We start from the raw sequence: 20344 nt of genomic DNA, 5'->3' as shown, positions 1-20344 counted from the left end.
TACCCCACCTTCTTTCCTTCATTGTCTGTCTTTCCTAAATAATGAATGATGCTCAGTTCTCATCCTTGGTAACCTGCAGCCAAGTCTCTGTCATCTCGACTGTATCGTAGCTGTTTTTATCTTTTTCTGCTGTTAAATCATATACCTTATTGCAAATGGTAAATGGTAAAGTCATAGAGTCATACAGTATGGCAGCAGACCCTTTGGAACAACTTGTCCATGCTGACCAGTCATCTCAATCTGACCATTTGCCCATATCGGTCTAAACCCCGACTGTTCATATACCCATCCAAATGCCTTTTAAATGTTGTAATTGTACCTGTCTCCTCCACTTCATCTAGCAGTTCATTCCATACATGAATTACCCTGTGTATGAAAACGTTACCCCTTAGGTCCTTTTTAAATCAAGCGGGCTGCTTTGTCATGGATGGTTTCGAGCTTCTTGTCGGGGCTGCACTCATCCAGGCAAGTGGGGAGTATTCCATCACACTCCTGACTTGTGCCATGTAGATGGTGGACCAGCTGTGGGGAGTCAGGAGGTGTGATACTCGCAGCAGTATTTGTTCAGTGCGGGGAGTCAGGAGTATCCCTGGCCTCTGACCTAATCTTGTAGCTCATGCATTTATGGGGTGAATCCAGTTGAGTTTCTAATCAATGATAACTCCCAGGAGTTGATAGTGGGGAATTCAGTGATGGTAACACCATTGAATGTCAAGGGTGGTTAAATTATCTCTTGTTCGTGATTGTCATAGCCCGGCATTTGTGTTGTCATTTGTCAGCTTAAGCCTGGATATTGTCCAGATCTTGTTGCATTTGGACATGGACTACTTTAGTATCTGACGAGTCACGAATGGTGCTGAACATTGTGTAATCAATGGTGAACATCCCCACTTCTGACCTTATGATGGAGAGGTCATTGATGAAGCAGCTGAAAATGGTTGGACCTGAACACTATCCTGAGGAACAACCACAGAGATGCCCTGGAGCTGAGATGACTGACCTCCAAAAAACTCGCTTATCTTCCTGTGTGTCAGCTATGACTCTAACCACTGGAGATTTTTCCGCCGATACCAATTAATTCCAGTTTTGCTAGGGTTCCATGATGCTACACTCAGTCGAATGCAGCCTTGATGTCAAGGGCTGTCACTCTCACCTCACCTCTGGATTTCAGCTCTTTTGTCCATGTTTTGAACCAAGGCTATAATGAAGACAGGAGGAAAGGGGCCCTAGTGTAGCCCAAACTGGGCATCACTGAACATGTTGGTGCTGCTTGATAGTACTGTTAATGAAACACTCCATCACTTCACTGATGATCGACAGTACTGATGGGGTTGTAATTGGCCAGATTGGATTTGTCCTGCTGCTTATATACAGGATATATGTAGGCAATTTTACACATTGCTGGGTAAATGTCAGTGTTGTTACTATACTAGAACAGCTCGAATCGGGAGCAGCACGTTCCGCAACACAAGTCTTCAGTACTATTGCCAGAATGTTGTCAAGGCCTGTAGCCTTTACAGTATCCCGTGCCTCACATGGAGTGAGTCAAATTGGCTGAAGACAGGTATCTGTGATGCTGGGTGACCACTGGAGGAGGCTGAGATGGACCATCCACTCTGCACTTCTGGCTGAAGATTGCTGCGAATGCTTCAGCCTTATCTTTTGCACTGATGTACTGGACTCCTGTATCATTAAGGAAAAGGATATTTGTGGAGACTCCTCCTTTAATCAGCTGTTTAATTATCCACCACCATTCACGTCAGGATGTGACAGCACTGCAAAGCATAGATCTGATCTGTTGATTGTGGGATAGCTTAGCCTTGTCTATGTTGCTGCTTATGTTGTGTGGTATGCAAATAGTCCTGTTTGGTGGCTTCACCAGGTTGACACCACATCTTCAGGTAAGCTCAATTCTGCTCCTGGCATGCTCTCCTGCACTTTCCATTGAACCAGGGTTGATCCCCTGGCTTGATAGTAATGGTTGAAAGGGGGATATACTAGGCCATGAGGTTACAGATTGTGCTGCAGCACAATTCTGTTGCTGTGGATGGCCCACAGTGCCTAATGGAGTCGAGTTACTAGATCTGCTCGAAGTGTGTTCCATTTAGCACAGTGATAGTGCCACACAACACAATGGAAGTTATTCTCAGTGTGAAGGCAGGACTTTGTCTCCACAAGGACTGTGCGGTGGTCACTCTTATCAGTACTGACATGGACAGATGCATCTGCAGCTGGCAGATTGGTAAAGATGAGGTCAAGCAGGTTTTTCCCCTCTTGTTGTTCCTTCACCATCTGCTGCAGACCCAGCCTGGCAGGAATGTCCTGTAGGACTCGACCAGCTTGATCTGTAGTACTACTACCACCCCCCGCCAGAGTACATTTTGTGTCCTTGCCATCCTCAGTGCTTCCTCCATGTGTTGTTAAGTACTGATTCATCAGCTAAGGGAGGACAGTACATGATAATCAGCAGGAGATTTCCTTGCCCACATTTAACCTGAAAGACACGAGACTTAATTGGCTCCAGAGTCAATTTTAAGGATTCCCAGAGCAACTCCCTCCGGACTGTCCTGCTGGTGAGACAGGACACATCCAGGAATGGTGATGGTGGTGTCTCTGACATTGTCTGTAAGGTATGATTCCATGACTATGACCATATTATGCCGTTGCTTGACTGGACTATGAGGCTGCTCTTCCAGTTTTTATACTAGATGTTAGTGAGGACGACTTTGTAGGGATGACAGGGCTGTTTCTGACATTGACTTTACTGGTGTCTAGATCAATGCCAAGTGATTCATCTAGTTTCATTTCTTTGAGACTGTGTAGTGATTGGTACAACTGAACGATTTGCTAGGCCATTTCAGACGGCAAATGAGAATCAACTGCACTGCTGTGGGTCTGGAGTCACATGTTGGCCAGACCAGGTGAAGATGGCAGATTTCCTTCCCTTAAAAGGACATTAGTGAACCAGATGGGTATTTTCAACAATTGACAATGGTTCATGATCACCAGTGGATTCTTAATTCCAGTTGTAAAAAAAAATTCAATTCAAATTCCACCATCTGCCATGATGGGATTCAAACCTAGGTCCACAGAACATTATCTGGGTCTCTGGAATAATTGTCTAGCAATCAGATTCCCTACAGTGTGGAAAGAGGCCCTTCGATCCGACAAGTCCACACCGACCCGCCGAAACGCAACCCACCCAGACCCAACTCCCTACATTTACCCCTTCACCTAACACTACGGGCAATTTAGCATGGCCAATTCACCTAACCTGCACATTTTTGGACTGTGGGAGGAAACCGGAGCACCCGGAGGAAACCCACGCAGACACGGGGAGAATGTGCAAACTCCACACAATCAGTCGCCTGAGGCGGGAATTGAACCTGGCGCTGTGAGGCAGCCACCATGCCACCCATAAATACCACCTTCACATCCCTGGCCACTATGGGACAATTGAGCATGGCCAATCCACCTAACCAGCACATCTTTGGGCTGTAGGAGGAAACCAGAGGAAACCCATGCAGTCACCCAAGGCTGGGATCGAACCCAGGTTCCTGGCACTGAGAGGCAGCAATGCTAACCACTGAGCCACCATCTCTATCTTGTATTTATCAAAATACTTGCATGATTTTTCAAGAACTCTTTCATAGGATATGGACAACATTGGCAAGGCCAACATTGGTTGCCTGCCTGAACTGCCTTTGATTGACCATTTTGAACTAACCATTACTACAGATCTGGAGTCCAGTGTAGACCAGACCAGGGAAGGCTGGTAGATTTCCTTCTCTAAAGGACATTAGTGAATCAGATGGGTTTTTACATCAATCACTGATGGTTTCGTGATCACAATTACAAAGACTAATTTCACCAGCTGCCATGGGATTTGAACCCATACCTCCATCACCCTGTGAATCTGAACTACTAGTCATTACTGTTATTCCACTATCTCTCCAATAGAATGCCAAATTTCAAAGGTCACAATTTATTCTGCAGAGAGTGGCAAATAAAACATTACCATAAAAAATCCACTAGATAACTATTGTCCTCAGTCTTCTGTTTAGTTAAAAACTCTCAATGTCAGAATACAATCCATCTTCCTGCAGAGGACAGGGTCTTAATTCTGAACATATGTAGTCAGTGAGTGAACCATCTTTGGATCCCCATCTTAAATCAGTGTCAGGAGACTTGGGTGAGCACTTGCTGAATAATCAAGACACCCTTGTCAGCTGCATATCACACTTAGGGAAGAGATAAGAAAGCTCTCCAACTTGTGATTGTACACAATATACCTGTTAATAGAGTCAAAATTTTGCAGCCGTTTAGAGCCCCGAAAAAAAATGACATTCTTGGTTCTTCAATTAGAAGACATTCTAATGCCTTGCATCATCCTCTATCTAGCTAGGTCCCAGTGGGATGCAAACATCAGGCAGTCCTTGAATAAGACTGTCTGCATTTATAGGGAGTGTTTATCTCACATTGTGGACAATATAATCTTCTCTTCATCCTACTGTCAGCTGATCACACGTGTGCTATGGGTTTCAGTGCCAATGTGATGCCAGCTACATAACATAAGCTACACATCTTAAGTGATATCAAACTTGTCACTTGCAGTTTCTGCAGTGGCTAGTGTGCTTATTGTGCCCAGCCAGCAGTTGCAAAAGCACATAACAGTGTTCAACCTTAAATATGATTCAGCCTTTGGACACCACTTACTGAGCAATCCTGACTGCACTCAGAACTATACTGGAAACCAATTTAAGTGTACTATTTGGGCTCACAATGCAATTTATTCATGCATGCTAGAAGCTCCAAGTCGTCATATAGAGCAGTCTCAACTTTGCAGGTACACGGGCCAGACTGTTTCGTGGACGAAAGAGGCAGAAAACTGCTATCTACCTGCTGCACTCCCCATGGCAATAACCTTACCAGTTTAATTAGCACAAATTGACAATTAGTGGATCTTACACTCCTATGCCAAACAAAACCTTCCAATCTTGCATATTGTGCCCTTTCAAAAGTTGGTTTCCTTGCATTTTGGTGCTGATAAGAACAAGATAAAATACTTCAACTTCATGTCTTTTTAGCAATGCTGAAATTAGGTTTTGTTGGCAGTGAATCACAGTCTGACAGACACTGGAGAAAGGTTTATTAAAAAAAAGGTTGACTGACAGGACAAAATGAAACTATTTAGACAGTTCTTTTGGACATAATAGGTCTGATAATCACAGCTTATTTTGTAAGGTTCAAAGATGAAACAGTCCATGACAGAAAGTAGAGGAGGTAAGTCCTCTAAAAAAGGATGAGGTAGGAGAAATCAAGACAGATTTCAGCATGTTCACTGTCTGAGGAGTAGCTTATCACAATAATTAAACACATCCATCTACAAAGACAAAACACAGACATCGGCTATGGAAAAGAACATTTTTATTGGCAACATATCTTAACAAACCTGACTTCGTCATTCTACGGAATTATAAAATAAAAATACACAAAAAAAAATCCTGGAATTCCTCGTGGGTGATGCGAAAGGCAGAGATGGCCTCACCTCCTCTTCTGAAAAATGTTTCCACGACCCATCCCACGACCTCGGCCTCGAGCAGCCACTGTGAAAAATATATAAATTTTTTTAAAAATAGTATTTTCACTTCCAGACACTTGCTATTTAAGTTCTTGTAAATTAAAAGTCAAACTGCCTCCACTATAATGAAACTGAAAGTAGTATCACTAAGCTGAAAGTAAAGCTTCCTTTGCACTGACCCCATCCAGCACTATCGGGGCAGGTACAGCATGGGGTTAGATAGAGAAAAGCTGCCTCTACTCTTTGAAATTGAAAATAAACTGTCCCCATTAATAACTTCCAGGATAGGTACAGGGCAGGGTTAGACAATGTAAAGCTGCCTCAAGCTTCTTCTACACGGTCTTATCAAATCCTCCCAAATGTGGAACAGCACAGATTTTAGGTACAGAGTAAACTTCACTTTTAAAATGAAAATAACATTCTCTGCACTGTTTTAAACTGAAAGCAAAGCCCCATGACATTGCTCCAATCAAACATACCCAGAACAATGTGAGAAGGAGGTTTGATACAGAGTGAATCTCACTCTACATTTCTGTAAAATCAGGTCAGCACACAGTTCATAAATTTAGATTGCACTGCTACATCCACATGAACCCCTACACCCCATCAAGTAGAAATGCACTCTGTCAATTTCATAACCAAGCACCCTGACCAATGCACCAAATGCTTTCATTAGCAGTAGAGAGGAGAGTTTAATCCCCTCAGTGATTGCTCAGTATTCCAGGTACCCAGAGGTATAGTGTAGTGACCTCAGCAGGCCTTGTAATGGAGTGGGTGAGAGGGAATGAACAACTTAATGGCACCAGCCACTGAAGAATTATGATTTAGGATATAGACACACGAACCTTGAGCTTTGAGGATGGCAGCTTTCCCTCGGCCAGCCCCAGTTCCCTGGTTTTTGTTCTTCATGCTCTTTAACATGGGTGCATTCTTCAGCATATCAGGTAATATCAGGAAGCGAATCTTGCTGCCACGGATGTAGACCTGTTCTAGCTGAGCCACGCGCCCATCCCGGTAGGTGACAGTAATATTGGACATCTATATAGCAAATGGGAACAAGGTCAGTCAGCTCTGAAACCAAAAGGGCACAACTATGTTAACATTTAATATTTGACAATGAAACCCAAGTGGAAAATAAAGCCAGCACAGCAGTGAGTAAAAAATGAGGTCTGCAGATGCTGGAAATTACAGCTGAAAATGTGTTGCTGGTCAAAGCACAGCAGGCCAGGCAGCATCTCAGGAATAGGGAATTCGACGTTGAGCATAAGCCGCATCTGCTCCCAGGAGGACCAGTTCCAACACCGCACAGCCCAGATGGCCTCCTTCTTCAAGGACCGCAGACTCCCCCGAGACGTGATCGACGATGCCCTCCACCGCATCTCCTCCACTTCCCGCTCCTCCGCCCTTGAGCCCCACTCCTCCAACCGCCACCAAGACAGAACCCCACTGGTTCTCACCTACCACCCCACCAACCTGCGCATACAACGTATCATCCGCCGTCATTTCCGCCACCTACAAACGGACCCCACCACCAGGGATATATTTCCCTCCCCTCCCCTATCAGCGTTCCGCAAGGACCACTCCCTTCGTGACTCCCTCGTCAGATCCACACTCCCCACCAACCCAACCTCCACCACCGGCACTTTCCCCTGCGACCGCAGGAAATGTAAAACTTGCGCCCACACCTCCACACTCACTTCCCTCCAAGGCCCCAAGGGATCCTTCCATATCCGCCACAAGTTCACCTGTACCTCCACACACACATCATCTATTGCATCCGCTGCACCCGATGTGGCCTCCTCTATATTGGGGAGACAGGCCGCTTACTTGCGGAACGCTTCAGAGAACACCTCTGGGCCGCCCGGACCAACCAACCCAACCACTCCGTGGCTCAACACTTTAACTCTCCCTCCCACTCCACCGAGGACATGCAGGTCCTTGGACTCCTCCACCAGCAGAACATAACAACACGACGGCTGGAGGAGGAGCGCCTCATCTTCCGCCTGGGAACCCTCCAACCACAAGGTATGTATTCAGATTTCTCCAGTTTCCTCATTTCCCCTCCCCCCACCTTGTCTCAGTCGGTTCCCTCAACTCAGCACCGCCCTCCTAACCTGCAATCTCCTTCCTGACCTCTCCGCCCCCACCCACTCCGGCCTATCACCCTCACCTTGACCTCCTTCCACCTATCACATCTCCATCGCCCCTCCCCCTAGTCCCTCCTCCCTACCTTTTATCTTAGCCTGCTTGGCTACTCTCTCTCATTCCTGATGAAGGGCTTATGCTCGAAACGTCGAATTTGATGCTGCCTGGCCTGCTGTGCTTTGACCAGCAACACATTTTCAGCCAGCACAGCAGTGTCCAACTTATTCCAACAGATCACTAGGACATCAGCTGAAGCTACTAGAAAATCACAGCTCTAAAACATGCAGAGACTACAAAACCATCTGTCCAAAATGGAACAGAATAATAACTAAATCTGAAAAAATGGAACTAGAGCAGAAACCTGCAGCAAGGGACACAGTGCAAGCTTTTGGCCTCATGCTGGGACCCCTACCTCTGTCTGCAGCAGGATTTGAACCTCTTGGTTCAGTCATAGAGTCATAGAGATGTACAGCATGGAAACAGACTCTTCGGTCCAACCTGTCCATGCCGACCAGATATCACAACCCAATCTAGTCCCATCTGCCAGCCCTCAGCCCATAACCCTCCAAACCCCTCCTATTCATATAACCACCCAGATGCCTTTTAAATGTTGCAATCATACCAGCCTCCAGCACATCCTTTGGCAGCTCATTCCATACACATACCACCCTCTGTGTGAAAACGTTGCCCCTTAGGTCTCTTTTATATCTTTCCTCTTTCCCCTTTCACCCTAAACCTATGCCCTCTAGTTCTGGATTCCCCAACCCTAGGGAAAAGACTTTGTCTATTTATCCTTTCCATGCCCCTCATAGTTTTGTAAATCTCTATAAGGTCACCCCTCAGCCTCCGACACTCCAGGGGAAACAGCCCCAGCCTGTTCAGCCTCTCCCTATAGCTCAAATCCTCCAACCCTGGCAACATCCTTGTAAATCTTTTCTGAACCCTTTCAAATTTCACAACATCTTTCTGATAGGAAGGTGGCCACAATTGCACGCAATATTCCAACACTGGTTTAACCAATGTCCTGTACGGCCGCAACATGATCTCCTAACTCCAGACCAATAAAGGAAAACATACCAAACACCTTCACTATCCTGTCTACCTGCGACTCCACTTTCAACGAGCTATGAACCTGTACTCCAAGGTCTCTTTGTTCAGCAACACTCCCTAGGACCTTACCATAAAGTGCATAAGTCCTGCTAAGATTTGCTTTCCCAAAATGCAGCACCTCACATTTATCTGATGTTGTTTAAACACAACAACGGATACCCGAGCTACAAATCTTCAATCAGATTTTAAACATTTATCTGAATTAAACTTCATCTACCACTTCTCAGCCCATTGGCCCATCTGGTCCAGATCCTGTTGCAATCTGAGGTAACCCTCTTCGTTGTCCACTACATCTCCAATTTTGGTGTCATCTGCAAACTTACTAACTGTACCTCTTATGCTCGCATCCAAATCATTTATGTAAATGACAAAAAGTAGAGGACCCAGCACTGATCCTTGTGGCACTCCACTGGTCACAGGCCTCCAGTCTGACAAACAACCCTCCACCACCACCCTTCTGTCTTCTACCTTTGAGCCAGTTCTATATCCAAATGGCTAGTTCTCCCTGTATTCCATGAGATCCAACCTTGCCAATCAGTCTCCCATGGGGAACCTTGTCAAACGTTTTACTGAAGTCCATATAAATCACATCTACTGCTCTGCCCTCAATTTTCTTTGTTATTTCTTCAAAAAATTCAGTCAAGTTTGTGAGACATGATTTCCCACGCAAAAGCCACGTTGACTATCCCTGATCAGTCCTTTCCAAATACATGTACATCCTGTCCCTCAGGATTCCCTCCAACAACTTGCCTACCACCATAGTTTAGGCTCACTGGTCTATAGTCCCCTGACTTGTCCTTACCACCTTTCTTAAACAGTGGCACCACGTTAGCCAACCTCCAGTCTTCCGGCACCTCACCTGCGACTATCGATGATACAAATATCTCAGCAAGAGGCCCAGCAATCACTTCTCTGGCTTCCCACAGAGTTCTCGGGTACACCTGATCAGGTCCTGGGGATTTATCCATCTTTACCCATTTCAAGACATCCAACACTTCCTCCTCTGTAATATGGACATTTTGCAAGATGTCATCATCTATTTCCCTACAGTCTATATCTTCCATATCCTTTTCCACAGTAAATACTGATGCAAAATACTTATTTAGTATCTCCCCCACTTTCCACAGCTCCACACAAAGGCTGCCTTGCTGATCTTTGAGGGGCTCTATTACCCTTTTGTCCTTAATGTATTTGTAAAAACTCTTTGGATTCTCCTTAATTCTGATGTTGTGGTTTTGTTCGCTGAGCTGGGAATGTGTGTTGCAGACGTTTCGTCCCCTGTCTAGGTGACATCCTCAGTGCTTGGGAACCTCCTGTGAAGCGCTTCTGTGATCTTTCCTCCACCATTTGTAGTGGTTTGAATCTGCCGCTTCCGGTTGTCAGTTCCAGCTGTCCGTTGCAGTGGTCGGTATATTGGGTCCAGGTCGATGTGCTTATTGATTGAATCTGTGGATAAGTGCCATGCCTCTAGGAATTCTCTGGCTGTTCTCTGTTTGGCTTGTCCTACAATAGTAGTATTGTCCCAGTCGAATTCATGTTGCTGGTCATCTGCGTGTGGCTACTAAGGATAGCTGATTGTGTCGTTTCGTGGCTAGTTTCACAGGAGGCTCCCAAGCACGGAGGATGTCACCTAGACAGGGGACAAAACGTCTGCAACAAATTCCCAGCTCGGCGAACATAACCACAACAACGAGCAACCGAGCTACAAATCTTCTCACAAACTTTGATCTCCTTAATTCTATTTGCCAAAGCTATCTCATGTCCCCATTTTGCCCTCCTGATTTCCCTCGTAAGTATACCCCTACTGCCTTTATACTCTAAGGATTCACTCGATCTATCTTGTCTACACCTTACATATGCTTCCTTCTTTTTCTTAACCAAACCCTCCATTTCTTTAGTCATCCAGCATTCCCTATACCTGCCAGCCTTTCCTTTCACCCTGACAGGAATATACTTTCTCTGGATTCTTGTTATTTCATTTCTGAAGGCTTCCCATTTTCCAGCCGTCCCTTTACCTGCAAACATCTGCCCCCAATCAGCTTTCAAAACTTCTTGCCTAATACCGTCAAAATTGGTAATTCTCCAATTTAGAACTTCAACTTTTAGATCTGGTCTGGTCTATCCTTTTCCATCACTATTTTAAATCTAATAGAATTATGGTCACTGGCCCCAAAGTGCTCCCCCATTGATATCTCAGTCACCTGCTCTGCCTTATTTCCCAAGAGTAGATCAAGTTTTGCATCTTCTCTAGTAGGTACATCCACATACTGAATCAGAAAATTGTCTTGTAAGCACTTAAGAAATTCCTATCCATCTAAACCTTTAACACTATGGCAGTCCCAGTCGATGTTTGGCAAGTTAAAATCCCCTACCATAACTACCCTGTTATTCTTACATTTGGCTGAGATTTCCTTACAAGTTTGTTTCTCAATTTCCCTCTGACTATTAGGGGTCTATAATACAATTCCAATAAGGTGATCATCCCTTTCTCATTTCTCAGTTCCACCCAAATAACTTCCCTGGATGTATTTCCAGGAATATCCTCACTCAGCACAGGTGTAATGCTATCCCTTACCAAAAATGCCACTCCCCCTGCTCTCTTGCCTCCCTTTCTGTCCTTCCTGTAGCATTTGTATCCTGAAACATTAAGCTGCCAGTCCTGCCCATCCCTGAGCCATGTTTCTGTAATTGCTATGATATCCCAGTCCCATGTTCCTAACCATGCCCTGAGTTCATCTGCCTTCCCTGTTAGGCACCTTGCATTGAAATAAATGCAGTTTAAATTGATTAGTCCTACCTTGTCCCTACCTGCCCTGACTGTTTGACTCGCTTCTGTTCTCAACTGTACCAGTCTCAGATTGATCGCTTTCCTCACTGTCTCCCCGAGTCTCACCCCCTCACCTTACTAGTTTAAATCCTACCAAGCAGTTCTAGCAAATTTCTCTGCCTGCATATTAGTCTCCTTCCAATTTCGGTGCAATCCGTCCTTCTTGTACAGGTCACTTCTACCCCAAAAGAGACTCCAGTGATCCCATACATCTGCTCTATCCTCCTATTCCTGCCCTCACTAGCTCGTAGCACTGGGAGTAATCCAGATATTACTACCCTTGAAGACCTCATTTTTAAATTTCTGCCTAACTCTCTGTAATCTCCCTTCAGAATCTCAACCTTTTCCCTTCCTATATCGCTGGTTCCAATGTGGACAATGACCTCCTGCTGGCCCCTCTCCCCCGTGAGTACATTCTACACCCTCTCTGAGACATCCTTGATCCTTGCACCAGGGAAACAACACACCACCTGATGAGCAGAGGCCAGAGCTCTCGATAGCACACATTAGGATGGTTATAATCAATAGAGGGGCCTTCTCATGCAGTATGACGAATAGTCACAGAAACTTTAAACCATCGAAACTGGAGTGCTGGAGATTGGAAGAGCAGAAGTGGAATAAAGGGAAAAATTGGAACACCAAGCTGCTCTCATTCCATCTCTTGTTCTAAGTTTTGTAAAATCAGAAGTGAAAGTTAAAGTTCCAAACATTATGGATCCTTGTTCAATGTTTCTATTTCAGAGTTTTGTTCACATTTGGAATTCTCTGCCTCAGATAGAGTGGAATATACTGCAGACTGAATGAGACAGACTTTTGATACACAAAGGGACTCAACGGTTATGAGGGCAGACAAGCGTGGTCAAGACCAGAATCAGATTAGCCATGATTCCACTGAATGGTACAGCAGACCTGAAGAGCCCAATCCTGCTAGGAATGATTAAAACCAAGAATAAATCATATGGAGAAGGAAACACTTTGATAATAAAGAGAAAACTGACAAGTGAGGAGTCTTCAGAAGTTTGATAAGAAGAATTCAGAAGCATTATGTTTCTGTTAAGAATGAAAGGCAAGGCTGGTGAGAGTAGGGAACAATGGATGAACAAAGATAGAGGTTCTAGTCAAGAATATTTAAAAAAAAATCATAAATGTAGAAGTATGGTCAACTAAGTCTCTTCAACAATATAAACAGAATAGGAGCATTCTAAAGGAGGAAACCAGGAAGGCAAAGAGGAGCTATCAGATAGCCTTGGCTAAAAAGGTTAAAAATAATTCAAATATATTCTACAAATACATAAAAACAAGTGTGCAATGAGAGAGAGAGAGAAAGTAGGACCCCTTAAAGATCAAGGAGGTAATCTTTGTGTTGAACATCAGTAAATGGGAGAGACATTAAATGAATATTTTGTGTAAGTTTTTACAGTTGAGAAAGAAAGGGTGGGGGGGGGGGTGAGACAACTGAAGGAAATAAATATTGGTGTTTTGAAAACATATCATATTACAGGAGAGGAACTGCTGGATGTCTTAGGAAATGTCTTAGTAAAACAAATGGCTACATTTCCAGGACCTGATCAAATATATCCAAAACACTGCAGGAAATTGCAGGGTTCCTAGCAAAGTTCTATAAACTTGGGTGAAGGATCAGAGGACTAGAGAATGGCTAATGTTATGCTATTTTAAGAAAGGCTGCAAGGAGAAGCCTGGAAACTATAGACCTGTGAGTCTGACATCAGTAGTGGGTAAGTTGTTGGAGGTGATTCTGAAAGATAGATTTTTACATGCATTTGGAAAGGTAGGAACAATTAGAGATAGTCAGCATGGGTTTAGTGCAGGAAAATCATGTCTCAAAAACTCAACTGAGTTTTTTTTAATGAAATAACCAAAAACATTGATGGACTTCAGTAAGCCTTTGACAAAGTTTCACATGGTAGACTAATTATTAAAGCTAGATCACATGAGACTCAGGGAGAGTTTGCTAATTGAATACAAAATTGACTTAACAGCTGGAGACAGAGTGACAGTGAAGGGTTGTTCTCATGTGCCAACAGCAACTAAGCAAATTTACCAGGTGCAAGACCACATGCATGTTCTCTGACATGGAGGAGATGGTCTTCCATTATATGTTGAGTGCGTTCATCTGCAGTCCTTTTTTAGTTTTTTTGAAGGGGTAGGTGTTGAAATATTATTTGCACTTCAACCCCATGGTTTTGATCTATGGGTGAGGCAGGGACATGGCTTTTCTCTTGGGCATTGCCAAGATGGCCATTAACAGGTCCAGGCAGCGACCCAGAGAGGGGCTTGTTGTTCCTGACTGCCTGCCCCCCTTTCATGGTTATGCCCATACTCGGGGATCACATGTGCTCATCAGTAGGGTCAAGGTCTTTCATGATTTTGTAAATCCTTTTGTTTTCCATAGTACAAGTTTCCATTTTGTCTTTTGAGTTGCATTTATTTTGGATTTGTGCCCCTGGAAAAGGATGGGCACAAGAAATATTTATTCTATATTTTGACCCCTTGTTGTCTCTTCCCCAAGAGTGGGGGGAGGGGGTGCGCAGAGCTGAGAAAAGCCATTTTCTCTTTCTCCAGTGTCACTGGAGTTTCATTTTGGTTCAAACGTCTTGGAAACTTTGATTTTTGTGTTTTAAAAGGGCATAGTAAGCTTTGCTCTGGGCTCAACCCAGTGCTGTCCTAAATCTAGGAGTGTCTGATGGGGGTAGACATTTGTTTGTCATTTATATAAATGATTTGGATAGAAAGCATGGTCAGTATGGCAAGTTTGCAGATGACATCAAAATTGGTGGTATACTGGAGATTGAAGAAGGTTATCTAAGATTACTAAGAGATCTTGATCAATTGGGTGAACAGGCTGAAGAGTGGCAGATGGATAAATTTGGATAAATGTGACGAACTGTATTTTGGTAAAATAAACAAGGGCAGAACATAGACAATTAATGGTAGGGCTCTGGTAGTGTTGCACGACAGAGATCTAGGGGTTCAGGTAATAATTCTTTGAAATTTGGATCTCACGTAGACAGGATGGTTAAGAAGGCATTTTGCATGCTTGTCTTCATTGCTCAGTCCTTTGAGTATAGGAATTGGGAAGTCATGTTGAAATTGTAAAGATTGTTGGGGAGGCCTCTTCTGGAATACTATATGCAGTGCTGGTCACCCTGTTATAACAATATTATTAAACTGGAAGGGTTCAGAAATATTTAACAGGATATTGTTGGGATTGGAGAGTTTGAGATATAAACTTTGACAGGAAAGGCTGGGACCTTTTTCACTGGAGATTGCAGGAGGTTTATAAAATCATGATGGGCATAGATATGGTCATTAAAAGGGTCTTTTCTCTAGGGAGCTTAAAACTAGGGGACATATTTTGAACAGGAGGGGAAGAAGATATAAAACAAAAGGACATGGGGGTAACTTTTTTTAAAAAAAAATCACACAGCGATTCATGTGTGAACGAACGGTCAGGTGTTGTGGTGGAAAGGTTTGGAGGAGATATGGGCCAAGCACAGGCAGGTGAACTAGTTTAGTTTGGGACATGGTCAGCGTGGACCAAAGAGTTTGGTTCCACAGTTTGACTCTGTGACAAAATAAAGGCAAGGAACTTCCAGGCAATTCTGGTCAACAAGCTCAGAATTCCATCAGCAAAAAGGTCCAAATCCTCTTGAAAGAGAACAGGGAGAAGGACTCTTTCTAAAAACTCAGTTAAGACCCTATCAGGTTCTGTCACATTCTCTGGATAAAATCAAGAGAAAAACCAACTTTATACTCCATTAGAGAAGAATGCTAATTGGTTGGCAAGAGGGCTCTGATTAGTAGAAGGGTTCCCATGGAGAAAGCACCAGTTAACTACCTGAGAAATGAATCTGGACATGGTTGTCACCTATAATGTAGGGTGAAACAGGTGGTGTGTGTGCGCATGCATGCGTGTACATGCAGTTTCCTTCAGTCTGCGAACATATTAACATGTGCAGCTTCCAGTATGTACAAGCCCACCAACACTGCCAGCCTAAATGACAATCCTCCTGATCACTGCACACGTTGACAAAGTGTGTCCTTTTTCACCAATACTCACATTCTGTTCTACCATACAACAATCTGTATTTTTGAAATGCGCTAATACAGAAAATCTGCATCAAACATTCAGATAGCAAACTCTGACAAACAGCAACATTATAATATCCTGATCAAGGCTTGCTGTTCTTGGAGAAGAGATAAATATCAGCCAAGTCAGAGCAAACTCTTCTACTCTTCATAACGGTGCCATAAAAACGGTTATATCCATATTAGAGAGCAGATGGAGCCTTGATCTCTCACACTCCCTCAGTACTGCCACTGCTAAGAGATAATCAGATATAGCTGTCCTCTGTCAAGTCAGATAAAAAGGAGACACCAGACTGTGTCCATAAGAGAATATCACGGAGCATCTTCATGAACTTAGGAGCCTCCAGTGCTGAGCTGTACTGAGAGGTTAACAATGGGTCAATGGTCTCCTCCTGCGCTGAAACTCCCAGATGCATGGGCACTCATAATCCAAAACAAGAGGCATCGTTAATGGAAGTTGGAAGAGCCAAGAGAAATTAGTGAAAAGATGGTACTTAAAAAATTTAACTGGATCAAAACCTGATAAATTTCCTGGACCAGATAAGCTTCACCTCAATAACTACATAAAAAGCAGCTATGGAGATAGTGAGTGCATTAGTGGTTCCCAATTCTATAGATTCTGGAAAGGTTCCTGATGGCTAGAAGGTAGTAAATATAACTCTAGTAATTGATGAGAGAGAAAGAGGGGGAGTGGATAGCTCCAGACCTGTCAGCGTGACATCAGTGGTTGGGAAATATGAGAACCTATTGTGAAAATTCCCTAACTTAATATTTAGAAAAAAACAAAAACAATGCAGTCAACATGGATTTATAAAAGGTATATAACAAGGTTGGAGATTTCTTGAGAATATTACTTGTAGCATATGAAAAGGAGAGCCAGTGCATGAGTTGAACTTGGATTCACAGAAGATTTATGATAGGGTCCCGCACAGGACATTAGCAAGTAATATTAAAGTGCGTGGGATTCGTGGGGGAGGAAGTGTACTAGTCTGGATTCCTTTGGTTATTGGCTATTAGACAGAAAACAAAATAAGCAGATCATTTTCAGGATAAAAACCTAACGAAGTGCTAGAAATCAGAAGCAAAAACAGAAATTAACAAAAATTGCAGTTCTGAGGAAGGATCACTGGACTCAACACAGTCACTCTGATTTCTCTGCACAGATGCTGCCAGAACTTGAGCTTTTACAGCAATCTCTGCTTCATCCAGTTTGGATGGTGTTACAGTGCAGTACCACAAGGCTCAGTGCTAGGTCCATATTTGTTAACAACCTATAAGTGGATGTGGGGAACCAGTTGTGATATTTCCAGATTTGCTGATGGCACCAAACTGGGTGTGAATGCAAATTGTTCAAGAAGTGAATAGGCGATAGCACAGCAGATGGACTATAATATGAATAGTTATTCACCTTGGTGGAAAAGGAGGCAGACTATCTCTTAAACAGAGAAAGGTTGGGTAATGCAGGTGCCCAGAGAGATAAGGGCATGTACATCAATGGAAAGCTAGCCTGCAGGGGCTGCAAGCAATTAAACAGGCAACCAGCACTTTAACAGTAATTTCAAGGTGATTTAACCACCGAAGATGTTGTGCTACTGCTGGGACAAGAATCAGTGCCGAGCCCTCTGTTGGTTGTAATACAGTAAATATAAACAACGTGGATGAAAATGTAGGTGGTCTAGTTAGTAAGTTTGCAGATGACACCAAAAATTGGTGAAATTGTGGATTGTAAGGAATATTACCAAGGATACGGTAAGATAAAGTTCAGTTGGAAAGTTAAACAGGGGAAATGGCAGATGGATTTTACAATGACTAAGTGTGAGGTGATTTATTTTGAGGTGAATGCAATGGGAAAGTATATGGTAAATGGAAAGACCCTCAGGAGCATTGAAATAAAAGAGGAATATTGGGATCCAAGTCCATAACTCCCTGTAGTGCAGAAGGTGGGAAAGAAGGTGCTTGGCATGCTTGCCTTTTTCAGTCAGAGCACCGAGTGTAAAAATTGGCAAGTAATGTCAGAGTTGTATAAAACCTGAGTTCAGGCCATATTTGAAACACTTGTGCTGTTCTGGGTACCACACCACAGGAAGGATGTGGAGGCTTTAGAGAGAGTGCAGAAGAAATTTACAGGATGTTGCCTGGATTGGAGTGTATTAACTATAAGGGGAAAGTGGACAAACTTGAATTATTTTTGCCAAAGGTCAGAGTTGGAGGGATAACCTGATATAAAATTATGACTGGCATGGATAGACTTTCTCTCAAGATGGAAATGTGAAAAACAGGGGACAGGGGAGAGCAGAAAAGTTTAAAAGGAGCTGTGCAAAGGAATTTTGTCTTTAAACACAATTGATAGCAGGTTCACTGAAAGCACTGCTAGGAGAGATGGTAGAAACAGATTTTATAGCAACATTTAAGAAGCATTTAGACAGACATGTGAAGAGGTAGGGAATAAAGTGATACAGAGCATGTGTAGGCAAATGGGATCAGTATAGACTGGCAGTCAGTGATCATGTTCAAAAGTCAATCAATTGCTGCAGTTTCTGAAGACTAATGATGAAAGAACATGAAAATAATACAGGGAAGCAGCATTGAGGAGACAATCAGCCAAAAAGGAGGTGGTAGAGCAGGCCCAGGGGGGCTGAATAGCCTATTCATGTCCCAAATATTACAAGCCGGAGTATAAAAAAGGATAGGAAGGATAAAATGATAAAGGTCCAGGGGAAAATTGATGTACAGAGAGATCTGGGTGTTCAGGTCCATTGTTCCCTGAATGTGGTAATGCAAGTCAATAAAGTGGTCAAGGAAGTGCTTTCCTTCATTGGACGGGGTATTGAGTACAAGAGTTGGCAGGTCATGTTACAGTTGTATAGAACTTTGGTATGGCCACATTTACAATACTGCGTACAGTTCTGGTCACCACATTTCCAAAAGGATGTGGATGATTTGGAGAGGGTGCAGAGGAGGTTGGTTAGCATGTTGCTTGATATAGAGGGCGCTAGCTATGAAGAGGTGGAGTAGATTAGTATTATTTTCATTAGAAAGACAGAGGTCAAGGGGGGACCCGACTGAGGTCCACAAAACCATGAGGTATAGACAGGATGGATAGCAAAACACTTTTTCCGAGTGTTGAACTCAATTACTCGGGGTCACTAGTTTGAAGTGAGAGGGGAAAGGTTTCGGAGAGATACATGGGGAAGGTTTTTTACGCAGAGGGCGGTGGGTGTCTGGAACGCGTTGCCAGCGAAGGTGGTAGAGGTGGGCACGATATTTAAGATGTTTCTAGACGGATACATGAATGGGCAAAGGGATACAGATCCTGAAGGTCGAGGATCTGGATCGGTGCAGACCCGGAGGGGGGCTGTCGAGGATCTGGATCGGTGCAGACCCGGAGGGGGGCTGTCGAGGATCTGGATCGGTGCAGACCCGGAGGGGGGCTGTCGAGGATCTGGATCGGTGCAGGCCCGGAGGGGGGCTGTCGAGGATCTGGATCGGTGCAGGCCCGGAGGGGGGCTGTCGAGGATCTGGATCGGTGCAGACCCGGAGGGGGGCTGTCGAGGATCTGGATCGGTGCAGGCCCGGAGGGGGGCTGTCGAGGATCTGGATCGGTGCAGGCCCGGAGGGGGGCTGTCTAACTCGCTTTGTTCTTTGCGGCAGAAAGTGTGCGAATTAAAGGAGGGAAGTTAAAAAGGAAAGATTGAGAATAAATCTTTCAGAAACCAGAAGGAGAGCATTTCGTCAGCACAAAGCAGACCAGAGCCTGAAAACCAATGGAGCAGTCAATGTAAGATAGTGCACAGCAAGATCCCACAATTAGCAAGGAGACGATGACCTGATGGTGAGGAAGGAACAGAGACCGCGGGGACATCTCCGCCCCTGCCCATCCCCCATCCCCCAGCCCGAGCCCCCATCCCCCAGCCCCCATCCCCCATCCCCCAGCCCCCATCCCCCATCCCCCAGCCCGAGCCCCCATCCCCCATCCCCCAGCCCCCATCCTGAGCCCCCGCCCCCATCCCCCATCCCCCCGGCTTTACCTGGCAGTTCATGTTATCCTCGGCCTCGATCAGTTTTCCCCGGTAAACCTCGCCGGTGTTGGTCTCACAGGTCACCACATGGCCCTCGGCCTCGTGAAGCACTTTAATAGGGACTCCGATCGACATAGTGCCAGCTCTCTCAGCGCGCCTTTCACACTCAGCTCGTTTACAGTCCTCCACTATCCCAGCAACCACCGCGTTTACAGTCCTCCACTATCCCAGCAACCACCGCGTTTACAGTCCTCCACTATCCCAGCAACCACCGCGTTTACAGTCCTCCACTATCCCAGCAACCACCGCGTTTACAGTCCTCCACTATCCCAGCAACCACCGCGTTTACAGTCCTCCACTACCCCAGCAACCACCGCGTTTACAGTCCTCCTATCCCAGCAACCATCGCGTTTACAGTCCTCCACTATCCCAGCAACCACTGCGTTAAGAATCTTCCGCTGTCCCAGCAAACACCGCGCAGCTAGGTGCTCCTGGGTCCCAGAATACCACTAACCGGAAGCCCTCTGTTGTCTGTGTAACAGAAACCACCTT

At 44.5% G+C, this 20344-nt stretch overlaps 1 protein-coding gene across 1 annotated transcript; it reads right to left on the bottom strand.

Moving 5' to 3' along the window:
- Positions 1–5410: 5410 nt before the first annotated feature.
- Positions 5411–20006, bottom strand: snrpd3 (small nuclear ribonucleoprotein D3 polypeptide). Its single transcript, XM_060843833.1, has 3 exons — positions 19802–20006; positions 6427–6619; positions 5411–5606 (listed from the first exon to the last, which is right to left on the bottom strand). Exons 1-3 carry the CDS (start codon positions 19925–19927, stop codon positions 5545–5547), a joined length of 381 nt encoding a protein of 126 aa, XP_060699816.1. The 5' UTR covers positions 19928–20006; the 3' UTR covers positions 5411–5544.
- Between the last annotated feature and the right edge of the window lie 338 nt (positions 20007–20344).

Source organism: Hemiscyllium ocellatum, chromosome 24, assembly GCF_020745735.1.
Source record: "Hemiscyllium ocellatum isolate sHemOce1 chromosome 24, sHemOce1.pat.X.cur, whole genome shotgun sequence".
Taxonomy (NCBI): domain Eukaryota; kingdom Metazoa; phylum Chordata; class Chondrichthyes; order Orectolobiformes; family Hemiscylliidae; genus Hemiscyllium; species Hemiscyllium ocellatum.
Note: the sequence above shows the minus strand (reverse complement) of the source record. Positions and strands in the feature narration are given on the sequence as shown.